The sequence below is a fragment of the Lagopus muta genome, chromosome 14 (genome assembly GCF_023343835.1).
Source record: "Lagopus muta isolate bLagMut1 chromosome 14, bLagMut1 primary, whole genome shotgun sequence".
NCBI lineage: Eukaryota > Metazoa > Chordata > Aves > Galliformes > Phasianidae > Lagopus > Lagopus muta.
The window spans coordinates 16861666-16886009 of record NC_064446.1 but is presented as its reverse complement, the minus strand read 5'-3'; the positions used below and the strand labels follow the sequence as shown (position 1 = coordinate 16886009).

General features: G+C 50.7%; 1 protein-coding gene across 1 annotated transcript; it reads left to right on the top strand.

Annotated features, from left to right (window-relative positions):
* The first annotated feature begins 13 nt into the window (after nt 1–13).
* On the top strand, nt 14–13108 carry SPRY4 (sprouty RTK signaling antagonist 4). The gene is made up of 2 exons (XM_048960887.1): nt 14–137; nt 9595–13108. Exon 2 carries the CDS (start codon nt 9641–9643, stop codon nt 10532–10534), a length of 894 nt encoding a protein of 297 aa, XP_048816844.1. The 5' UTR covers nt 14–137; nt 9595–9640; the 3' UTR covers nt 10535–13108.
* Nucleotides 13109–24344: the final 11236 nt, after the last annotated feature.

Below are 24344 nucleotides of genomic sequence, written 5' to 3'. Positions count from 1 at the left end.
CCATTTTCCCAGGCAGCGGCTTTGCAGCACCGCGGCGGAGCGGGGGCAGCGGAGCCGCTGTCAGAGCCGCGCTCGCAGCCCCGGTCCCGGAGGGCTCCGCTCGCGTTGCAGAGATGCTCCTGGCTGGGATCCCTCGGGTAAGTGCGGGATCCGAGCTCGGGGGAAATGTTACGTGGATTTAAACTGGGAAAAATCAAGCCTGCTCCCCGAGGGAAAATCTCGCACTCCTTCTAGATGGATTTGTCCGTCCCCTTAGAGATCGCTGATCGCAAGCGTATTCCGCACCGTGACTTTTCTAACAGCGATTATCTATAATTATATACAGTAGAGAGCTGCCCGGTGCTCCCCAATCCAGAGGAGACTTCACATTCTGAAGAAATCTCCCTTTTCCTGCAGAATTTACATTTCTGTTCCTGTAATTCTTATTTATGCCTCTCTTCTACGTTCTCCCAACATCTGCATTCAGGGGATGGCAGAGGCAGGCAGTGCTGGCCCTACTTGCGGCAGGGCGATTCGTAGGGCTTTCCTACCAGAGCAACACTTCTCTCCCTGGTGATGGGGTGTCCTCTTCTCCTTTCTCATCAGATAAAGGGTCATAAATGTGTGGTCGCTTGGGCTGACAGATAAGAATTGGGTATTTCTCACTTCGGAATATGAATGCTGCTTTACCTACTTCCTCTCTTTTCCAAAGCCCTCTGTCCTGGTTGTGTCATGGAGTTCTGAGCTCTCCGTGACAGGACACTCCAGAGATCAGGCACTGGTGTGTCAGGTCTCTCCTGTGTGACCTTTGCTCTTCAGCATTTTATTTCACACAGCTGTCTTTTTTTTTTTTTTTTTTCCCTGGCCTTTGTGCCTGATTCCATCATCATTCTGGTCCCTATTTTGCTGTACATTTGGCTACCTCGGTGTTAAATCTGGATGGATTCTGTATCTTAAAGGCTAAATAAGCAATAAAAATGTGTGTATAGAATCATTTCATAAAGGTAAATGGAATGTGTTATAGATGGAGGGGAAATGTGTCTAGGCTGCTCTTCTCTACCAACTGCGTAGCAGAGATAAGCCAGGATTTTATTTTCTGGTACTAGTCCCGGCATCACAGGAGAAAGGCAAGCTGGAGACGACATGTTCTGAAAATTCATTATCAGAAGGGGAATGGAAAAAGCAGACGGGGCATATAAAAGGCACAAAGGTCTTGGAGGAAAGCAGGACTGGAAATGCAGACCTTGGAAATGACAGTGCAAATGAATACCAGCATTAATCAGCAGAAGGAAAAAGCGTGGTGCTTTTTCCTCGAGTGACCAAGAGATGGGTCTCGTTTCTGGATTGATATCTTTTGTGGATTCAACTTCTGCTTTAAAGGCTGTAGGAGAGAAAGGTGGAGAAATGGAAGACATCACTGATTAATCCAGAGCACAGAAGGCACGTTCTAGATTCTTTAAAACTTCTCCAGCTGCTGCCATTCTTCCAAACCACGCCAAGGGTGCAGGATGTCAAAAAATCAGCTTAGGAATGGTGGTTTAATTAGGTGAAGGGAAATTTCCCAGCATCGAGGCTTCCCCCCTAGCTCTATATTTTGGGTTGAAGAATAAAGTTATAATTTGTGCCTGAATCACAGTGATCTTGATGACTAGCTTCCTCCTTCTCCATATAAAAATGACTGATAGCAGGAGGAGGGGTTGTTCTCAGCTATTGGAACCCCACTGGGGATTTCTCATTGATAGATGTGCCATTTTCCATGGGCTACTGTGTTTCTGTTGCTAGAAAGGACTCTATATTGGTATTGTAAAATCAAATGGACTATTTCTGAGCGCTGCAGTCCTTCTGAAATTCTGTGTGAGGTTTGTGCACGGGAGAAATAATTTGCTCTCCTCCTGAAACTGCAGGACAAAAGCTGTTTTTATGGAATAGTGACTGATTCCTGGATCACGCTGGGAAATGCTGCATCTCCAAAAGCAACCCCCCCCTCCCCCCCCCCCCCCGACCACCTCCCAGATAAAACTGCAATCTCTTCAGTGAAATGAAATTCGCCACCTTTGCAACACTACAGCAATAATTAATTCACAGCTCTGATGGTTTCCAAATACTGACCATAAAAGCCTAACATTCATTAATCACATTGCCGTGCGATTTTCCAGATTCAGCCCTATCCTTCAGCTTGCCTTTTTATAGGCAAGCAGTCACACAAGTGTTGCTTGTTTGTTCCTTTTCAATGCAACACGACGTAATTCCGTCAGATAATAAAATCCTTATAATACGGTCATCATTTGGTACCATTAGCTTAATAGATCACATCTGAGCTCAGTTTTCTGGCCTTAAAATAAATGTTCTTATCCAATAAAAGGCCTTTACTGAGAAATTTGAGTCCCTGGAGATCTGAATGTTCACGGGCCAAAATGTGCTTTATTCACTCACACCATAGGAACAGACTGGAGCTGGACAGAGACAGCTTCTTGGAAGTCGGCGGCTCTCATTTCCCAGCTCCTGAATCTCCCAGCTCTGGCAGCAGTGCAGGGCCTCCTTTCAAAAATGGCAGATTTCCCCAGTAAGCTTTCTAATTTTTTTTCCTCCTTACGAGTAGAGAAAATTCTAGCTGTCCTCGTGTAGACGAGGCTGTGAAGTGGGGGAAAAAAAGGGTCAATACCAGCATTGTGTTAATGTCAATTCTCACTTCGTGGAAAAGAGATTTTTTTTCTTTCTTCTTTTTTAAATCTGATGTTAAAGAATTCACTGCTCAACTCCAAATTTAAGCAGAATAAGTCAGTCTTAACGAACTCCAACCTCACACGTTGCTCCGCATCGCACGTTTACAACGCGCTTACCCAGGGGCCTCCTCCAGCTTCCAGCACAGCCTCCCTCATTAAAAACTTTTATTGAACCCTCTCCCTTGGGGCAGCAGCAGCACATCCTCCTTCAGTGCGGAGCTCTGGGTCCTTCATGCCACCCGCAGCCCAAGGCCCCGCTGTCCCCCTGCAGCTCTCTGCACTGTGGGTCCCTGTGCCCGTGCTGCAGGAGGCGGCACACAGCACACGGCACGGCTGCTCCTCTGCCACCAGCAGGGCCCGGCTCTGCCTGCACCGCGCTGTGCTGCACCCTGCGGCTCTCGCTGCTCTCTGTGCAAGTCCTGCTTTGTGGCAAGGAAGCTCTGGGCCCGGCTCTGCCTGCTGCACGTCCCACCTGCTTTCTCTCTTCCCACCCCCTCAGCCAGGAGCTGCCGATGTAGAGCTGGCAGATGCAGAAGGCAGCACCTTTGAGTTTGCCCCAAAGCACCGTGGCTGCAGCTGAGATGAACCCCTTCTAGATAAGATTTTCCAGACTATACAGCCAAACCAGCACAGAAGTGAGAATACAGGCATGACCGTTCCAGAGGTAGCAATAAATTAGAAGAAGGACCATTCACACAGGTTGCCATCGATTCTGAATGGTGCCAACATGCACAGGCTTTGGAATACGCACAGCCTCCCTTGACAACAAGATGCTCAAGCCTATTGTTTTCAATTATGACAGTTTCTTTGTATTCGGATGCATCTATAAAGACATCATTGTTGTGGTTTTTTTGATTCTTTTCCTTTTGAGACATTTCTGTCTCAAAATATCATATATCCCATTAGAGCAAAGAAAACAAGCAAATTTCCACAGTGCATTTACTGCCACTTTTGCTACAAATATTTTAATCTCCATTAGATGGCTGTCACTTTTCTCTGAGAGAATGGAATTCAGAATGCATGTGGATAACAGCAGGTCTAATGGCAATAGCCAGGAGGAGGTGCAGCCTCGCTGTTGGGCAATAAGATGCCAGGGCCTCTGTGCCACCACTGAGCCACAGCAATGCTCCAGGGCCCTGAAAGGCTCTCTGTGACAGCAGTCAGGATTTGCCCTTTCATTTCTCTGCAGTAACTTCCCCATCCTTTCCTCACAAAAGTGGTGCTTCACAGTGTGGAAAAATCTTGGAAGAACAGCAATCAAGTTCTTACTGAAAATTCAAGTTTGGTTTACTTTGCTGGAAACGCTTCTCCAGCTTACAGTAAAAAGGAAGGGGACTCTTCTGACCCCGTTACCTTTCTTCTCACCCCACGTCATTATGGCAAGGAGCCTTGGGGTGGCTGCACAGATCCCATGGGCCCAGCAGCTCCAGCCCTACGGGACAGGTCTGGCTCAGCAGAGGTGCTAAGGCACAGCCCAGTGCCAGCAGCCCAGTGGAAATCTTCCTTAGGAAGAAATCAAGTGACTCCTGGTCGTCTGCCCTTTGTAAGTGTGAGTGCTGGGAATTTTTGGTGGCTGCGCTGCTCCTGTGCTCATAACAGACCCCAAGCAGCCATCTGGGCTCTTCTGTTACATTTAAGACTGAGCCCAGATGTGAGCACATCAGCACCTGCATGCTGAAGCTCTCGCGTCCCCCAGCAATGGCTGGGGCAGAGCAGCGTGCCCTGCATGGTGCTGGCTGCCTCACAGGACACGTTTTCCTCTTTTCCTGCTGACTTCAGTAGATGAGGCACTGAGGGGTTGCAGTCTCACATCAGTGCTTCCTCAGCCCAACCTGGGAACGTTTCTTCCACACAAGACCCAATTCCAGACACCAGAAGTCCTTTATTCTCATTATTTGTTTGTTACCACACATCTATAAAGCTGTTAAACGTACGAGGCCATATTAGAACCATGAACTAATAGGTAATTGAGGCAGTTATGAACAGCATGCACATCTGCACTCATTAAACATGTACTTCGGGATCCTTTTTGTTTTTCAGTAACTGGAAGACAAGTTATCCCACATCACTTTGAAAATAAAAATGCCAGAACCTTATTGCTTTCAATTGCAGAAATGGCTCTGAATACATTAATGGGAATGAGCTTTCCTGTGGGTTATTATGGCTCTCTCACAGAATTGCCCACAAGGATGTTGCTTTCCATAACATTATGTAGGCAAGTCCAAAATCCTATTAAAACATAAGAACACTTTTGTTTCAACTTCATTTGACAAAAGAAAGAATCTTACGAAACTTCTGAGTCTGAAAACAACCACCAGAAGACTTCAAAACACCCACTGGTTTCCTACAACTCGAGGATTTGTAATTATCTTGTATAATAGGCATTTTAAATGGGCAATACCCAAACGGAGAGACGAAACAAGAACTGCAGCACGTTTATGGAGCTCTCTGAATCCAACATAGATCCTTTGGAAGGCAATATATTCTGACTTCAGAACAGTATGTGGGGAGCAGCCCTGCAGCTCCTGGATGGCACAGGGGGAGAGGTTTTCTCTACATGGGACTGTGTTGACGTTTCTGCTTTGAAAAGAGCGTCACTGTTTTACCTAGCTCTGAAGAATGAGTGAATCCCAATGTAAGAACATACGCCTGAATTTCCCTTCCTGTTGCCTGCTTACAGAAAATTGCCTGTACAATTGCATCCAGTGAATCTGTGCCCACGTTAATGCTATAATATGTTTGCAATTACTGATGATCAAAGGTTAACCAATTTTGTTTACAAGTACTGTGTATGGCATTTTTTCCTCAGAATTAAAATGCTATTTCCAGTCAGACTGAATTAGTGCAATGGATTACAAAGGCACTGCAGCAAGTTTCATAGCTTGTATGAAGTTGTAGTGCTTAAGTATCCTGGATCTCCTCAGTTATCTCCTTGGATTCCACCTGATTATTTCTTCTATTTGTCTTTTTCTGCTCTCCTCAATCTACAATTTCCTCTGAATGCAACATCTCACTGCACTAAATCCATTCAATCCAAGCAATTAATTCAGTCTCTCTGAATGCTACCAAACTGATGCTGCCAGAAAGAGCCCTGTTCCCAACACCAGCAGCACGAAGCGCAGGGCCCAGCAGGCTGCTCTGAGCGGCTGGGCTCAGCGCCTTGAGCCAAGGAACCCCCAGCTCTTGTCCTTTGCCAAGGGCTGATGTTCAGCCTGCTCACCCCGAGCACCAGCTGGGTGGGAGATGCGGTGCAGCAGGAGCCACAGGTTCAGGAACCTCTGTGCAGCAGCACCATCCTCACTGGTGGATGTCCGTGCACAGAATGCTCCTGGTGGGGAGCAGGGAAGGGCACAGCATCCCACTCCTGGGACAGGAACAAGTGAATGTCTTATTCCTGCCTCCCCACAGCTGCCTGGTGTCCCCATACATCCCTGCAGGCCGACTGCCTCTCGCAAGCAGACTCGCCTGTTTGTTCCGGCCATCCTGGCACTGGTTGCAGCCACGTTTTTCCCCCAAGGAACAAAATAACCAAAGAAGGACCAAGTGCTGATGCCTTCGGGGTGTCCCAGGGCAGGATGTCAGCATTCTCAGGCAGGTACACCTCAGCCTGCGAGAACTCATGGGAGCAGTCTAACTCTCAACTTGTTCCTGGTCCAACGCAAGCTCTTAACCAGAGCTCCCTGGGATCCCTGTTGTGTGTGAGGGAAGCACCCATCTCCTGCAATACAGCCACAGCAGCCCTGTACCCCTCACTGTGCCACACATTTCTCTGAGTTCAGCCTGCTAACAGCTGGCAGGACTGACTGATGCCTGCCACGAAATCCAAAATCTCTTTTCCTAGGATGCAGGCATCAGGCTGAAAGCAGCTCGAGGAAAGACACAGCTTTAGGGATGTGCCAGTGGGAGCATGCAGAAACTGAAACAAGCACACCATAAGCTGTCATCATTGTTCCCATACACAGACCCCATAGGCAGGCCCAACACCCAGCTCAGCTCCAGAGATGCGTGACCTGGATCTGTCACCAGCAATCTCACTGCAGTGCTGAGACCTCTGACAACAAGGCCACAGCAGCAGCATGGTCACAGTCCTTGGAAAATCCCCTAAATATCAGTGATGTGCTTTGTTGACGTGTAACTCGTGAAGTGAGAGCAGCTAACTGTGGAATTCTTTGCTTGGCAATGAGGACTGGGCAGAAAGGAGGGACTGAGTGGGGACAAACCGGTGGGTGTGAAAGCGTGGTGTCTGAAAGCTGAGCTGCTGCAAGGCAGACATAGTCTGCAGGAGGGGTCAGGTCATTAGGAGAGCTGGATCTCACCTGGATCCAAAGGCTTTATCTGAAAGGATCCCGAGCCCAAATACCTGTGGGCTCTGCCCCACAAGCGTTTTTTTCTCTTAGAAGGACAATTTGAAGCAGTATTCTAATGAAAAGGAAAAAAAAAAAAAAGATGATGAATCATTTTCAGCATTAACTGTCCTGAAGTGGGGTACTTCGTGTAGGGTTCATCTCCTTCCTGTGGTAACTAACACTGAAATCCTGATTAGCATTATCTTTTGAAGTCTTCCTCACATGGCTGTGTCTGAGCACACAGCACTGCTGGTTTTGGGGGTTTGGGAGTGAACACTCACTGCCTACGGCCACCAATTAACGTGATGATGTACCTTCAAGTGACAGCACTGGTAGTGCTGGGCCACTGCTGGCCACACAGCTACAAAGCTGATGGAAACCAACCTGTTTGGTTGCTACAGTCCATAGCACAGAGCACTGTTGGCAGTCAGCCTCACGTCCACCCCACGGCCAGAGGTGTGGGACAAACTGCACCGCTCTGCACAGCGCACCTCAAGGTAAATGATCTACGGATCCAGTCTGAACCTACAGCATGAGGACCAAACTCCAGAGACCACAGCGAGCGGGGCTGAACCCAGCCAGAGCACAGAGTCACACGTGAGAAGTTATCTGGGAGCTGTGGGGAGCTGAGGAAGGCAGCAGGAAGGACAGACGGACAGAGCAGCACGCCACCCCTCTGCTTGCCACTTCCTTCCCTTACCTCCCATCTTCAGCAGCTCTGCTGCACGGAGATGAGCCCAGCCAGCACAGCTGCCTCTCTTCAGAGGAAAGAAACAGCTGTGAAACCGCAGCCTTCCTGTGGCGCCCAGGGACGGAACGCACCGCTTCGCTGAGCTCAGCCTTGCTGCAAGTGTTTGTTATGTGACGTGGGGTTCTGATGCCCAGAAGGATGTTGCACTTTTTCCCCTCCGCGTTCCCCACAGTTGTCAGAATCATCGCTTATCTTTACTTATGAAATGCAGTGATTAGGAAATAGATGCTTTAAAAGCTCTCGTTGCCAAAGCATCGATGAATAATGAAATAAGTCTGGATGAATGAGAGAGACCCAGCAGAGAACATTGACTAGCAAAGAGGAGCAGCATGGCAGTGACCACTGCTGCAGGCAGAGGGGCGCTCTGTCCCCTCACGCTGTGCCATGCACTGCCCACACCTCGGAGCTCCTCCTGCAGGAGCCCATCTCCCATTGATCGCAGCCACACCGACGGGTTTGCAGCCCCTCCAAAGTCAAAGCAACCATTTGCAAAGATAACAGCAGGCCCTAGTAACATTTTTCCCTTTCTCTTTCTGAAAGCGTGCAGTTGTCCATGCTCCAATCATTGCAGTTGTTTTACATTTGGTGCAGGGATATACTTTTACAGAAACATGCACTTCTCATATACCAGCCGATCTCTGACCCGGTCCATACAGACCGCCCGGCATGGAGGCATTTAGTGCTGTTGGAAAAGGTTCATTTATTTGCCTGAACACAAACAACTGGAAATGCCTTCGGCAGCTCCCTGCTTCCTTTTTCTTGATACCAAAGCCTTTCCCCTCCTGTAAAGCTCCGAAGCTTTACTCACCGCTTCTCTAAACTGATCTCCAACATTATATTATTTATGAATAAAGGTCACCCAGCGAGGAAATGGCACATCTACCAGAAAACAATGTGCACTTTCTAAATTTGAACCGAGTAGTTTCCGCTCTTTGATTTAAGTTTAGTTACTTCCTGTGGTTTCTTGTCCTACGCTGCTGTTGAATCTTTGGATCTCCTCCAGGATAAATTGCACTCTTTCAATGAAATTAGAAACTGTAGCAACAGAGGGCTCAGCTAGCAGAGCTGGTAAACAGCCCTCGAGCCAAATATCAGTGCGCTCGGTGTTTTGAAGAAGAGCCCAAGCCCTGCAGGAGGCACAGCCCCACCTGGCTGCGTGCTCCCCAGCCTCCCCCCAGCCTACTGCTCTTGTGCAACCCGAGAGCTGCTGAGTGGGATCTGCCTCCTCCCGCAGGAGGGATGGAAGCAGCCTTAAACCAGCAGCTCCCGGTGGGGATGGATGCTTCCTGAGGCTGAGCCGTACTCGCACAGCTGATGCAGAGCCTGGGCTGCAGGGCAAGCGTTACATACCGTGCTCCTGTGAGGTTTTGTGCCTGTGCTCTCTTGCATCATTTGGAAGGGGTCATTGTCAGCTGAGAGAAGCGCCCAGACCCAGATAAGTCATTTCAAGCCGTTTGCCAACAAAACACATGTGAATGTACACAGTAACCCTGAGGTCCCAGCAGAAAAAAAAAGAGGAACAACCACTGGAGAGCATGCAGTGATGATGCCCTACTGAGGCTGGTGTCATTTATAGGCAAGGGTATGGAGTGGGAAGGAATAGCCAAGGAAGCAATGTACTTTACACCTGGGCAGGCTCTGTGACTTCCTGCTCCACGACTTACAGTCTTTCTAAGAGATTTTGCATGACAAGTCAGTGCATTGAGCCCTGTTTGGCCTGGGGTTGGAGGATAACTCAATAACAGCATGCTCTTTCTCTCCCCCATCCCTTTTCTATCTCTTCTCCTCCCCCCAGGACACCTAAGAGCATATTTCTCACCAGTGCTCAGGCTGCTTTATCGATGGAGCCCCGGATTCCCCACAACGTCACCGTCGTCCCCAACTCTGTGATGGTCCAGCCCCTGCTGGACAGCCGGATCCCCTACGGGAGGCTGCAGCACCCGCTCACCATCCTGCCCATTGACCAGATGAAGACGACCCACATAGAGAACGACTACACTGACAACCCCACTGCTCCCCTGCCAGCAGCCCCCAAGAGACCCCGGGGTCCCCATGAAGCAGCCCCAAGCCACACGCAGCGCTGCGAACAGGACGTCACCCACCCCTGGATCTCCTTCAACGGGAGGCCCAGCTCCATCAGCAGCAGCAGCAGCACCTCGTCTGACCAAAGGCTCTTGGACCACATGGCCCCGGCACCCGTGGCTGAGCAGTCCTCGCCCAGGGCGGTGCGCATCCAGCCCAAAGCAATCCACTGCAAACCCCTGGACCTGAAGGAACCCGTGTCTCAGGAACTGGATAAGCACTTTCTGCTGTGCGAAGCCTGTGGGAAATGCAAGTGCAAGGAGTGTGCACTGCCCCGGACTCTGCCGTCCTGCTGGGTGTGCAACCAGGCGTGCCTGTGCTCGGCGCAGAGCCTGGTCAACTACTCCACCTGCATGTGTCTGGTCAAGGGCGTCTTCTACCACTGCACCAACGAGGACGACGAAGGCACGTGTGCCGACCACCCCTGCTCCTGCTCCCAGTCCAACTGCTGCGCCCGCTGGGCCTTCATGAGCGCCGTGTCTCTGGTGCTGCCCTGCCTGCTCTGCTACCTGCCCGCCACCGGCTGCGTAAAGCTGTCCCAGCGCTGCTACGACCGCCTGCGCCGGCCTGGCTGCAGGTGCAAGAACACAAACAGTGTCATGTGCAAGGCACTGCCCGAGAGCAAAGCCAGCAGGGCCGAGAAGCCCTTTTGATAACTGGGGAAGGAGGGAGGGGGGAGGACGCTCCCCAAGGGGGTGGAGTTGTGTTTTTCGTAACCTGTGTTCTGAGGATAACACGAGCTTTTCGCCTTCAGAGAAAGCAGAAGCGACTATTTCTACAGACTGAAGCACTTCGGGTCATTCAGGGTTTTGGGACTGGTCAGCATTTAACTTCATAGGGCCAAAGGAGGAATCTCAATCACTCGTAGCAAAGCCTGCGTGCAACACAATGCATGCAGTGCTCACCGCCAGGACCCGCAGCCGCTCACTTACCGGTGCACCAGCACACACAGCTCCCACCACTGCTTGCAGAGCACCGCCTTGAGCTGACATCCGTTGTGGGATTCCTGTTTTCTCCCCTCCTAAGCCACATTCACTCCCAGCTGCAGGTGGAAAAAGTGCTCCTTCCCCCTGCCCCCCAACCACCTGCTCCATTATCAGGGCCACCTGTGTGCAGCAAGCCCTTCCCTCGAGCTTTCTGCCTCCCTCAGAGGGTCTGAACCAGAGGTAGACACGCAGCACAGTGCTGTAGGGGTCTCAGCATTTAGGCACAGTGCTCTGTTGTGTGCTCACCTGCTCACGTTGCTTTGGAGTCTTCAGCAGAACGGGGTACAGGTCTGAGCCGTGTCCCAGCACTGCGCTGCTCTGCCCAGGTCTGTAGCACCAGGTTTCATCCCACCTAATGATGATTTTACACCAACAGCACAAGCCTGCCCCAAAAGGTTTCAAATCCCATTTCCCTGCCGTGTGCTCGCTCCCAGAGCAAAGGCAGTGTAAACACAATCTGTGAAGTTCAGACACTCCACGTTTGTTTCTCCAAACTCTCACCCCCCAAAGGCTGAAGCGCAGGATACACGCAGGAGCATTCGCACAGTGCCGTCACCCAGTACCTCCTCTCTGGGACAAGCTCTTTGCTCTTTAGATATTCTTTCTTTTTCGTGCAGGGGGGGATTGGCACTTGCGTGCATCACATCCCACTCCCCTACTTCTATTGCTGCTGTTCAGCTCTTGCACCCTCTGTACAAAAGCAGAGAATGTTTGTAATGTTTATTTAGCATGAGCCCCAGTGGCAGTAACCCCATTGCTCTGACAGCTGCAAGGTGCCAACCAACCACCTTTGCCTGAGCACACCGTGCTGTCCTAAGTGGGTAGGTACTAATTGCATGCTGGAAAGGGATCCAGGCTATCTTTTCTCTTTATTTTTTTAATTAGAGGAAATTTCCTCAGTAAATGCACAGCAGTGACAGTGAAATGTCATTCCTAATTAGCAAAGCAATAGGCAGAGCTCGGGCAGCATTTCCAGGAGTGCCATTTGCTCGGCTGCAATGCAGTTGCTGCGTAGGGGTTGGCAGGAGCGTGCTGATGGGAGGTCTGGTGTCTTTTGTTTTAGGAATCCGTTTACCTTGGATGACTTGGGGTTTGGTTACATTTAATTGTGGATATTTAATGAATGGTGAGTTTTAAAAAAAGTTTTTATATTTATAATATTTGCTAGCTTGTATGTGATAAACTGTAGGAAAGGGGGCACGTCTGTTACCAGATACCAATTCCTATGGTTTATCCTCATGTTGAACATATGGGGACACCAGAAAGAAGGAAGCAGGTGGGGCTGTACCTATTGTCTTGCACAAATGAGAGGGGAAAATGTAAGAGGCAAATCAGCCCCTGACCAGCTGAGCTGTTGGTTGAATGTATAAAGTATATGTATTTAATAATAGAAATGATTTCCCCAAGATACAATCAGGCCAGAAAATGCAGCAGGAGGGGCAGCTGCTATGGGAGCACACGCAGTAGCCAAATGGCCCCTACCTACCTTTTTGACCCTCTGTCCTTGGCTGTTCCTGAGGGGTCTGTACTGAAAATCTGCAGTAGCAAATCCCATTGCTTGCTGCATGGTTCCTGCCAGGAACTGCAATGTCAGAGTGGTTACCACTGTGCCAACCCTGCGCCGTGCCCGCCCCGTTCCCCAGTGCAACGAGGCTTCCTCTCCTTCTACCTTCATTGTACATAGTTGTAAACTATTTCTCTGTTGGTTTCTTTTGATGCATAAATCCTGCTGTGATGTAAGCCCACCACTTGCTGGAAGACTGTACTGTGTTTGTGGATGTGTTAGAGCAGTGGTCGATGTAGCAGTGCTCCCCCACCCCGGGACCCCGCCAGCTCTGCAGCTCGGGGCAGCTGGGCTCAGAGGCAATAAGGTCCTGCTTTCCCCTCCTGCCCCATCCCAGCGCCTCCCTTCCCCTTTTCCTCTGACGGTACTCGGGTCTTGTGCCACCCCCAGGTCCTACAGGCGCGGGCTGCGCTGCCTCTCACAGAGCGTTACCCAAAATTACAGCCCGGTGCCGTGCGACCCATGGGGGGGCTGCAGCAGTGGCCCCAGCAATTGGCACTCACAGCCCCCGGTGCCCCCCGCCTCTCTGCCCCCCACCCTGCCACACGTGCACCCTGAGAAGTCACCACAGAAGGTTTTTCTTTGTATAGAATATTTATTTTGAAGCTCTATTTTAATAGTATTTATTTTAGAAAGTCTACTATTGTAAGAGTTCTTCTGTTTGTGAAGAAAAACAAGTACTGATGAATGTACTGATCTAGAAATTATATATATATATATATAAATATATATTGTTAAATATGTAAGTGGCTGTTGTGGTTTGACTATAAAAAAAAATAAATCCTGAGGATTGTTTGTAGCAATTATCCTAAAAATAGGAGTGCAGAGCAGCCCCAGGTGGCAGCCCGGGGGCTCAGCCCCGCTCCCATCCATCACAGTGCACAGAACTGGAGCAGGGGAGCTCCTGGCTCTGCCCGCTCACAGGAGCAGTTCTTTCCTTCCCTCCCCACACATCTGGGAAGTCTGGGTTGCTGTTAGGCTGCACTTTCTGCAAAGCTGAAGCTCAACCCTTCGCTTGAATGTTTGGCTGGAGATTAAAAGCCAAGAGAGCAGTACTGATCCTACAGAGCCTTCCAGCCATTCAGCCCTATTCCCACTGCTGTGTTCTCATTTCCAGGCTGCACACAATGGCAGTGGGATGGGGATGGGCTCAGGGAAAGGCCAGCAGGGCTCAGCACTGCCACTGCCTCCAACACCAGTAGAACAGCACGTGCCTGGCCTCAGGCAGGTGCCAGCTTCCCAATGCCCGAGGCTGCAGGAAGAGAGCCACAGCTGTGCTGTCCTATGGGATCTCTGGCACTTCATCTTGCACAGGGCAGTGCGAGCTCCTGCAGCCCTGTGCAGTGCACAGCCTTGGCCAGGCTCTGCCCAGAGACCTCCTGAGGCTGTCACAGCATAACCACCAAAAGAGCTGGGACCAACTGAGCCAAGGGCTGTTGGCTTTCTTTCCCTAAACAAAGGTGGTCCAGTGGTTGAAGCGCTGGTCGGTGCATGCACCATGAGAGAAATGTCACAGCACACAGGAGAGGGCAGTGGTGCAGCCTGCCTATCCCTGGCAGCACAGAGATTGGGGTTGCTGCAGAGAAATCCCAATCATCTGCATGAAGCTTCTGTTCCCCATCACCTTCCAGAACACCTGGGGCCTTTCCATCCTATCTGCAGCGATCCACAGGCAGACGGCCTCCCACCACAACGCTGGGACACAGACATTTCCTTTGGTACAGACCCACCGGGGAGCAAAGTTCCACCAGTACTGCAGCAGAATGGGTGCCAGCTCCAGGCAGCACGTTGCACATTGCCTGCTCAGCTAACCCAGCCCATGCCCTGTCCCCAGCAGCACGGCAGGCTGCTAAAAATAAGGGCCCAGTGAGTTTGTACCCATAGCTGTGTTTATTTGCATGAGCTCCACAGCTCAGCTGTGACTCACAGGCAGAAACGCTGCGGTCCTCATCCCCAGCAGCAACCCGAGTGCTGCACCCAGCCCAAAGTGCTGCTGAAAATTAACAGAGAGGCAGGGGCTGAGCTGCACAGGTCCTGACACTGATGCCAAAAAGTCTGCAATGGGGAGAAGATGCGGAATTTATGTTGTTTTTATTTAAAGCAGACTTAGCCAGGATGTGTAAATTTAAACTCGGGTTTGGCAGCACCGGCTGATGCCTTGCACATCAGGCTTTGCAAATATCAGCTCGGTGCTCACGTCTCTCTGCTGGAAGCACACCAGCGCAGCCTTGTTGATTGGACAGGGGATGTTAAAGTAATAACTTCTCATTCAAAATCATCCCCTTGTTGTCACATTAATTTTGCTTCTGTTTTCAATAACTGACCACTGAAGGGACCCGAGGCTGAGGACAACAGGCTGTGTGGCTCCAGCACAGCCCCAGCTCCTGCATTTCAGGCCAGAAAGGGAATTTCTGGTGAATCCAAGCAGCCAGCCCCCATTCAGCAGTGCACTGCCTTGGAGGGGATGGGCTGAAACTCACAGATGGGTGATAAAAACAAATTCTGACATTTCCTGTAAAAAATATTCCCTTTGAATACATATTTAATAAACACCTTGAGATTTTTCCAAGGGTTAAACAAAACCTGACGACGTGTGACAGTTTGGAATGGCTCCACAGCAGGAGGTGGGGCAGGGAGAGCATCCAACATCCCTCCAGTGTGGGGGCTTTTATTTCATTTTCCTTACACAACAGTCATGTCACTTGCACACACACCAACAGGTACACAGTGCACATCCATGCAAAATGAGAGCGGATTGTTGGGAGCAGTTCCCCTTAATGAGCATCCCTGCCCTGCTTACGTGGAAATGAGACAGCAGACAGAAGATTTGGTTGGTCTGCCCTTAAAATAAAAGAAAAACCAGCTGTGTTAAGGCGGGGTTCAAAGCCTGATGGATGTCACACATGTCCGAGGTTTGGCCCTTGTAAGCAGCAGACAAATGGTCGGGATAGAGATAGATTGCTTTTGTGTTTGGTTTTGCTTCCTGATGCCAACAGCACCCAGAGCAGTGGCAGCCGTGCTGCAAACAGAGCCTGGGGACGCCCTGGGGAATGGAGGGTGGATGCTCGGGTCAGGGCAGAGTGCTGAGAGGAGGACCCTGGGGGTCTGCATTTCAGTTGGGAGCACATAAACAGCCAACCAGCAAATGGAGGAACAGCAGCCACACCTCCTTGTGGCAGCCTTCCTCTCCAGTGTGTTCTGAAGGGCACAAAGCCATGGACAGCACCTCACTGCACAGAGAGCCGCTGCTCGCATCGCCTTCCAATGGGAACAGGGAATAAACAGAAAGTTATGCATGAATAAATCTGTATGAATAAATCATAAAATTGAGTCCTGCTGCACTCCAGGTATGTTTGTGATTATGTCACGCCGTTATGTAACTGGATTTTCCTAATCAGAAACATTATATTCTTGGAGCATGAAACTGGGATGCTCTGCACCACATCACCGCGCGTCGCTTACAGCACTGGTGTGAGCCAGATCCCAATGCCCCTCTCCATGGAGGCAATGGCCAGCTCCTTCTTTCCTTACACAGATGTCTGTCTCTGCTTCCAGGAAGCCCCTAGGTGTGCTTCTGAATGACCAAAACCTGGGGAAGGACTCGTGCCCATCCCAGCAGGCAATGGTAGCTTTTCCATGCAGATACTCAGCAGCATGCTTTAGCTTCTGGTCAGCCCTCCCAGCAGTCAGGCAGTTGGAGTAGATGGTTTTTGGAAGACCCTTCCAACTCAACTGTTCCATTCCATTCCATTCCATTCCATTCTATCCCACTCCACAAGAAGCAGGACAGACCCCAGCTTTGGAGTAGAAGTATTCCCCTTGGAGCAGCACCAAGTCAACATGAGCAGTACATCTACCTGCCCACTTGTCCAAGCCAGGAGAGAGGGCTTTGGCCACGTGGCTTCTGGGTGTGCATGAGGTGGGGATGCGAAATATGGACAGAGAGAATTCATTGGGTCCTGAGACAAAAGATGGGTTGGAGAGACCCCAGAAAGGCAGCAGTGTATCTTAGCAGCCCTTTGGCCAGCTCCATTCAAGGGCTAGCACAGCTTAAACGCTGTAAACTGCAAAGGAAACCCAGGATGACAAACAATTGTAGGAACCTGAAAAACCAAGTTCCTCTGGATTTCATGGGAAGTGTGGTTTTAAATATTCCAACCTGTCTGTCTGAGGGGAAGTGGGCAATAAATAGCAGCCCGGTTGTTATCAAGAGGATGTGAGCTATTTATAAAAAATTCTTGGGCTTTTTGAACTCTGTTTAAAGAGGCAATATCCTTCACTTGGGTAATTGGGGGACTAAAATGCTAAAGCAAACAAGATTACTCAACCACCTTGGGAAAGTTTAGTGCTTGCCTGTGTGTTTCTGAAATTTCCAGCCTATTTAAACAGCTGCTCCATTATTGTCCCCACATCCAGAGAAGAGCACGAAGAGCTCTTTCAGACCTCCCCCCGCTCAGAGATGCAACTGTGTGCTGCTCCTCCATGCATTCGACTGGCAATCCATGCAAGCAGCTGAGAGCTGCGATGCTTCATTCCATTATATCTCACTGAAACGAAGTGAAAGGGGCTCCTCTGGGCCTTACAACACATCAGCATGCCAGGGCCGAATGCTTCCAGCTCCAACACGGCTCAGGGACTGCGGCAGGGATGAGGAAGATCGGCCGCTGCCCTCCTCGTCCTCCTGCTGCTCTCCTGCTGCTGCCCCACGTCAGGATGCAGCCCGGCCCACAGCCCTGAATGCACCCCATTGACAGCTCATTTTATTTTTCTGAGCACGGCCGTAAGGCAGACAGCACTGCTCCTGTGTGGGAACCACACACAAAGTGTCCTGACAAAATGATGGCATCGTCTAAAATACACAAACACGCTCAAAAGAAGGGAAACCATGAAATTAAGGATAACAAACAACAAAGAGAAGCTCATACACAAAATCTGTTGGTGTTTATGAGTCACTGAGGCCTTCCTGTCCCATCTCAGAAATGTGGGAAAGCACTGCAGCCCATCCTCTCTCCCTGCAAACCACTGAGGTGCAGTTTTCCTCCCAGAGCCGGGAGCAGCCCCTGCACAAACCAATGATTATTTGTTCCTCTTTTTTCTTGTCCTTCGAAGTAGGAAACCAAATCTGAGGAGCAAAAGCTGCTTTGTGTGTGAGCAGGGAGTGCAGCTCGGTGATGGGATTGTGCTGTGCTCCTGCACAGCCATCCAACACGGGGGGCTTTACAATGGAATGGATGGAAAATGCCAGGAGAAGCCGAAGTGCTCCAGACATGAGGTCTTTGTAGAAGCCCATTCTTTACTTGTTAACGAAGAATTTTACCCCTTACCCTGCCTTTCTCTCTTCAGCAAATGAGGATTTTCTTTCTCCAACGTGTTCTTTTTAACCTCTCCATGCTGGGTCCCTGAGGAGCTGAGCACCACATCCCAGCTCTGCACTTGTCCATACTGCCCACACCCCCAGTTGGGTGGGATGAGCGGGGCAGGCGCTGCGCAGCACTGCCATCACACCGTGCAACCGCTTCCCAACTGCGAGCAGAGGCTGCTCTGCCTGAAAGCTGCTCAGGGTTTGCAGCTTCTGCCCAGAAAAAGATGGAACACACCCATGAGGAATGGGTGCCCCAGCAGGACAGGCAGTGCTGCTGGGTGCTGTGTGACAGCCTCCCCTGTGCGCCCCATGGGAAGGCACTGGGGCTCGCCCCACCAGGGCCAGCTTTCAGCTTCTCACCAGGCTGCACATGAAGTGCTGCCAGAGCACACACGCAATGCTAAGGGACTTTCATTGCCAGCACTCTGAGTAGAGATAATAACGCAAATAAAAAGTGTAAGATGCTCTACAGTGCCATTGGGTACCACAACGCTCAAGCTGTGCAAGAGCGGCACGCAAGTGCCTGGATGCGACAGCATTGAGCACTCCCAAAAGCTCCAGGGAAGCTCAATCCTGTGTGCTCAATGTCAGAATCCCCTCCAGAGCTTTCTTTGGCCATGGGCTGGGGATGCAGCGCCCGGTGCAGGAGCTCACAGGAAGCAGCAGCCCTCTGCTGCTCTGCCCAGCCTCAGCTCTGCTCCTCTCGTTCTGTCAGCTCACACAGCACTTCTCCTCCCTCAGGATTTCTTCATTCCCACCCCACCAGCACTGGAAATGGTGTTATTATAATGATTGTGCTACAACGAAATCTGCCCTCAGAATTAGAGGTGCTGGAAGAAACGAGGGAGTTAAAAACCCTGAAACATCGGCCCTCGGTGTTACAGTGGCACATCCATACCAGGGCAAGGCAGTAGGAGCCCGATGGCTTCCTCATACAGGCCTTAATTCCCCTGGAAGGTAAGGAACAATCCCTGTGTCATGTACTGATGCGCTTGGGTATGGTCTGCAGTACGAACACACACACATAATATTTTCTTTTACATTTTTGCCCGATGACTTGCACGACAAGCCTAATAAAAACTGAGACAAATAACCCAAAACACACAAAAATGTAATACAAATAACTGCCAAAGAGCTTCAGCGGCTGTAGGAAGAAACTGCATTGAAACATTAGAACCCAAATCAGCCAAGTATGGAGGAAAAAAAAAATGGCAAGAAAGAAAAAAGAAAACAGTTAAAAATCCTCAACTGGTGCTGAGCTGCAATGAGCAACACAGCGCTGCGGGCAGTGCTCTGGCTCTCTGCTCTCTGTGCAGCAGTGCTCCTGCACAGCCTGCCTGGAGGGGAGTAAATGGCCCCCAGGCACCACATCCCAGCCCCAGCCCTGCTCCACTTCCTGCTCCCAGCCCTGGCCCAGCTTGCCAAAAAATAAAAGACAACGGCAGCCCTCGATTGCAACACGTGTTTTAAACCAGGATCCTTCTTCTGTCCCTCCTGCAATATATCAGCACTCTACCTGAGGAACTCGTTGGCTTCTAGGTTCTGGTGACCCCATGGTGACTGAAAACAGGCAGCGAAGGCTCAGAAGTGTGATCTGTACCCCAGGACCACATCAACAGTGCTGCATGGAAACGGGAACAGTTCTAGAAGCTGACAGCACACTGAGAACACCCGACTCCAGCTCCAACTGTGCCAAGCAGCTGTGAGAAAGCAACACCAGCAGAAAGGGAAGAATGTTTCCCTGTATTTTCCTAGGCTTTGTGCCACCAGGCCAGCCTGGCAGGGCAGGGCAGCCCTCAATGCTGCACTCGGTCAGCAGGCACAGGATGCAGCATCGTGCTGCTGCAGAGCAGGGTCAGCTCCACCAGCACCCAGCGCAGAGCTGATCCCACAGCACCCAGCCCAGCAGCTGTGAGGAACCCCTTCCTCAGCCCCATAACAACGCACAAAGGAATTTCCACATATCTCAAGGCTGCCCTGACTTCCACTTCTAAACTTGGAGAAAGAAATACCAGGACATTCCTTTGTTGTTCCAGCTCGCTGACTGTTTGATCTGTTGGTTTTTGTTTTTTTTTTTTTCTCCAGCTGAGTCAATTAAAGAATCCCAATTTCCCCTGAAAAAAAAAAACGTGAAGTGGTCACAAACAATTCATTTGCCTCTTTGGTTTCTAACTAATTGCTTCCAAGTTGGACCAACCTGCCACCCTGTGCTGGTTGGTGTGGTTTAATGCTTAAGCAGCACTTCGGCCAGAGAGCAGAAAGTGATAGGTGCAGTTACAGCACATTCCTTCATTGCAGGAAGGGAGCACAGCAAGGCTGCACCTCCCTGGCAGTGGCTGCTTGGGTCAGGGAAGCAGCTGGGGTGTGCTTTGCTCATCAGCAACCCTAAAACAAAAAGTAACGCAAGAGCAGCCCCACCACAGCATAACAGCAAAGCCAGAAGAGTGGTGAACTCCTCCAGGGGGAGGAAATAGCCATTCTTCTGCCAGGAGAGGAGAGACAGAGCCTTGAACACGGGGAGGAGCAGCTGGGTTCTTGTTGCTCAGGGTAATCCGTGTCCTGGCTATTGAGGGGCAAAGGGGAATCATGAGCAGCTGTGGCCAGGGAGCCCTCATTATTCCATGTGTCAAAGACCCTGGGTATTTGGATGGAAAAGACCTCCAACCTCTCTCCTGCAAAGACTCAAACCCGCTTATTTCATCCTCTAGTTCCAATGGAAGATAGAATTCAGTGGAGGAGATTCACCACCCTCCAGGTCTCATCTGTGATGTCCCAGGTTTGGAAGACCAGGAGCAGACTTGGTGCCTGCTGCCATGGTCTGACGGGAGATGTGAGCCCTGCATGGCTCCTGCAGCGCTGTTCCAGTGCAGGCAATGAGTCCTCAGCACCTGAGCACAGCTTGAGATACAGCACAGCCTCAAAGTGCTGCTGGGTGTCATCAGCGAAGTCCTCTTCTCTAGGCATGACAGAGCTGCAGCTTAGACCTCTGTTTTCTCCTTTTATTTTTTTGGTGGTATCTTATCATTCAAGAGCTCATTAGCCCGGAATTCCTCGTGCTGTTTATTTTCCATTTGTCCATATGTTCCTCGCAAACTCAGCTCCGTCTCTGTTTTAAGTTTATACTTAGAAGCAGTAATTGGTAGGGATGAAAAAAGACACGAGGGAAGGGAACACAAATGCAAACAAAGTCAGCAGATATTTTGGATTCCTGTGTGTCCCTGAGAACCAGGACCCATCTGAGGAGCAGCACCCATCTGAGGAGCAGCACCCATCCGAGGAGCAGGATCCATACTGTTTTGATCACACTGTCACAGCACAGAGCTGCTGCCACCCAGGACACAGTTGGCCCTTTGGTTTGGAATGCTGTCCATAGAGGCAGTAATTCCTGTCACCACGTGCACAAAGCAAAACCTGGAGATGCATCCATGCAGCACCGCTGCCTGCCCAGGCAGCCCCGTGCCACTATGGGTCCTCTCTGTCTTCTCCCATTTCAGTTCAATAGCATTTGTTTCCTTTTTCTGTGTCAATTCAGAATCAGTTTTGGCTTGTCTGAAATAAAAGGGTATTAATCTGAAATAGGATTGCACCATTACAACATGGTGCATGTTTCCTTGTTGGTAAGGCCTTACTTTTCAACATGGCTATTGCCAACACTCATTATAACATCAGGACACTCCATAGAATGAAAAGAAGGAAAAAAGGCAGGAATAGTAGTGACTGTGCAGAGTGCAAACAGCAGATGGGGACCATTGGTCAGCAGTTCTCCTCCCATTCAGCGCATAGCCATGAAAATAGGCCATAAGATTAATGAGAGGATTGATTGTGACCGCAGCACACAGCAGTGACTCGTGCCTCCACCACGGTCTTCACTTCTGATCAGAAATAGTGATTTTCTGCCAGATCAGATTAAAATCTCTCTTTTGCATCGAGGGCAGAGCCCACAGTCCCCCAGGAGCACCCAGTGTAGGGGGAGCCATCAAGCCCTGCATGACCCAGTGCAGCCTGGGCAATGCACCACAGCACATGGGGGATGCGGAGGGGGAGAAGGGAACCCCTCCTGTGGGGACTCCAGGGGCTCAGGGCCATTCAGACTGCAGGCTGAGCAACCGGCTGGATGCATGACATTGATTAGGGGGAGAAACTTAAGGCAGACTAAATACTGGAATTCACAAACTAAAGCGCAGCTCACATCACGATCGGAAGGGGAACTTCCCAATTTGATTGCAGAAAACAATTTACTTCAATTAGCAGAGACATAAACAGAGCCCTTGCTGTCAGATGGGTTTTGTGAGAGGGGTGGGAGTGGTGCCCAGCAGGAGGGCACCCATCCTTGATGGTATGGGAACCATCCCCCTGGGTGCAGAGATGGGGAGGGTATGGGCAGAGCTGTCCCTTGCCCCTGTCTCCTACCCTGCTGCTGCAGGGGGCCCATAAAGTACTTCCTCCTTCTCCCCACTTCCAGCTGGAGACGCTCAGGGTAACTGATCTGCAAGGTCTGGTGAAAGCCCTTCTAGAAAGCTGGCACTAAGATGGAGCTGAAGGGAGGCAGATGGTGCCCTGCTTGCTGCCTCCCTGTCCCATGCCAGCACCCAGTGGTTTGTCCTGGATGGTGAAGAGCCACTCAGCTCTCCATCAAGCTGCAGATTTAGCACCCAAGATGGGCACTGCCTGGGGGCTGAGAGCAGGGCTGGGTGCAGGGGGTGCCTCAGGGGCTGGTGGCACACTGGAGACCCCTCCAAGCAGAAGGTGGGGCTCAGTGCAGCACTGCACCACAAGCTGCCTTCAGTGCCACACATGCAAGGGCTGGCAGAGAGGGAGCAGCTGCAAAGAGCCCTGAACACTGCGTGCAATCTGTAGGCTGAAGTGACTGGAAGCAATCCAGCGAGGCCGGGCAGACCAGCAGGGCGGCACGGCGCTGTGTGCCACATGAACCAAACCGTGCATCCTGGGGCAGGAGGATGCTGCACTGGCCCCCGGCCACCTGCACATCTGCAACTCCTTTCATTTTTTCTCTTTTCTTTCCCCCCTCACAGACCACTTTAAAGGCCCCAATGAGGCCCTAATTAGGAGTGCAGTTACAGCGGCGACCTGGCAGGGCAGTGACCTCCGGCCACGGGCAGGAAGCTCAGCTGTGGGTGGGCTGAGGCGAGCTCCACACAGCCCCAAAGATCAGTACTCATGTGCAATCCCCTTCCTCCTGCTCCACCATGGCCTCAGCTCCTCCATCTGTGCCTAGCAAATTGGAACCTTGCTGAGCACCCATGCCCTGCACTGCACCAACGCTGCTCCAGCACACGGTGCCCATCCATGCTGCCCTGCGTGTCGCTGCCATCACTCGGTGTCACTCCGCACCCTGGCATGGCTCAGCAGCACCTCGTGCCCCAGCACCGCTCAGTGTCACCCCGGCACAGCTCTGTGTTTATAAGCAGCACTGCCTGCGGCCGCCCCACTCCCTTATCACCGCCACGACCTTTGCTTGTTGCAGATTAGTGGCTGGAGCCAGTTGGATTTGTTTGATTTCTGTTGATGGTTATTAGGCAAAGGAAGTGCCAGAAGGGATTTTGACCTCGAGTTTAAACCTATTCCAATTAGAGCCACTGAGCCTTTAATTACTGCACTCCAATTGCTTTGGTTAAAGCAACAACACAAACAAACACAAACCGGGTTGGAGATGGGCTTCCTTCCCACCGGCCCTCGGTCCTGCTGCAGCTGGCTCCTGCCCCTTCCCTGCACAGAGCAGGGGCACGTGCTGGTGTGCGGGGCTGGAGTGCAGCCAAGAGGTGAAGAGCGCTTTGAAAGCATTGGTATTCCTCCTCAGTATTGAGCAATTCAATTAAACCCCCCACACAAAAGTCAGCCCAGAGCTCTCTAGTGCTCTCTAGCAGCAGGAGCAGCTGGAACACGATGGGCAGCAGCAGCCCCAGGAACAGCCCTGCAGATGCTCTGCACTCGAGAGTTTCTAAAAGCACTCCTTAATCCAACTGCTACCAGTTGGGGTTTATAATACAAATTTTTTGCAATGCATTTATTTATCTTTCCTCCCAGTTAAACCTACACCATGCTTTACATACGACGCAATGAAAACAGCAGTAGGTCCTGTGAAAACTTCATTCATTAAGGATGGGAAAAACCTCTGAGCTCCCCATGCCCAACCCCAGGCCCCCACACCACAGCCCACAGTGCCACATCCCCTCTGCTCTGAACACCTCCTGGGTCGGTGACCCCCATCTCCCCCCACTCCCTGCTCTGATGCCCTCCAGCTCACAACAACAAGAACTACAGCCACTGAAAAAAGCCACCAAACATGAGTCAGTCATCAGCTTTGTGTGGCCGAAACACAAAGCAACGAATTCATCACAGCGTTTTTCATGTGAGAAAGGATCTCTGCAGTACAGCAGAGAGGTTTATAGAAGCCTTCGCTAAATCTAGCTGCACCAATCAGCTTGGCAGAACGATCTCAGACTGCTTTCAAACAACAGCAAAAGAAAAAAAGGAAAAAAAAAGTTGTGGAAATGATTTTGGGCCAAAACAGCCCAACTCTTCTGAGTAAC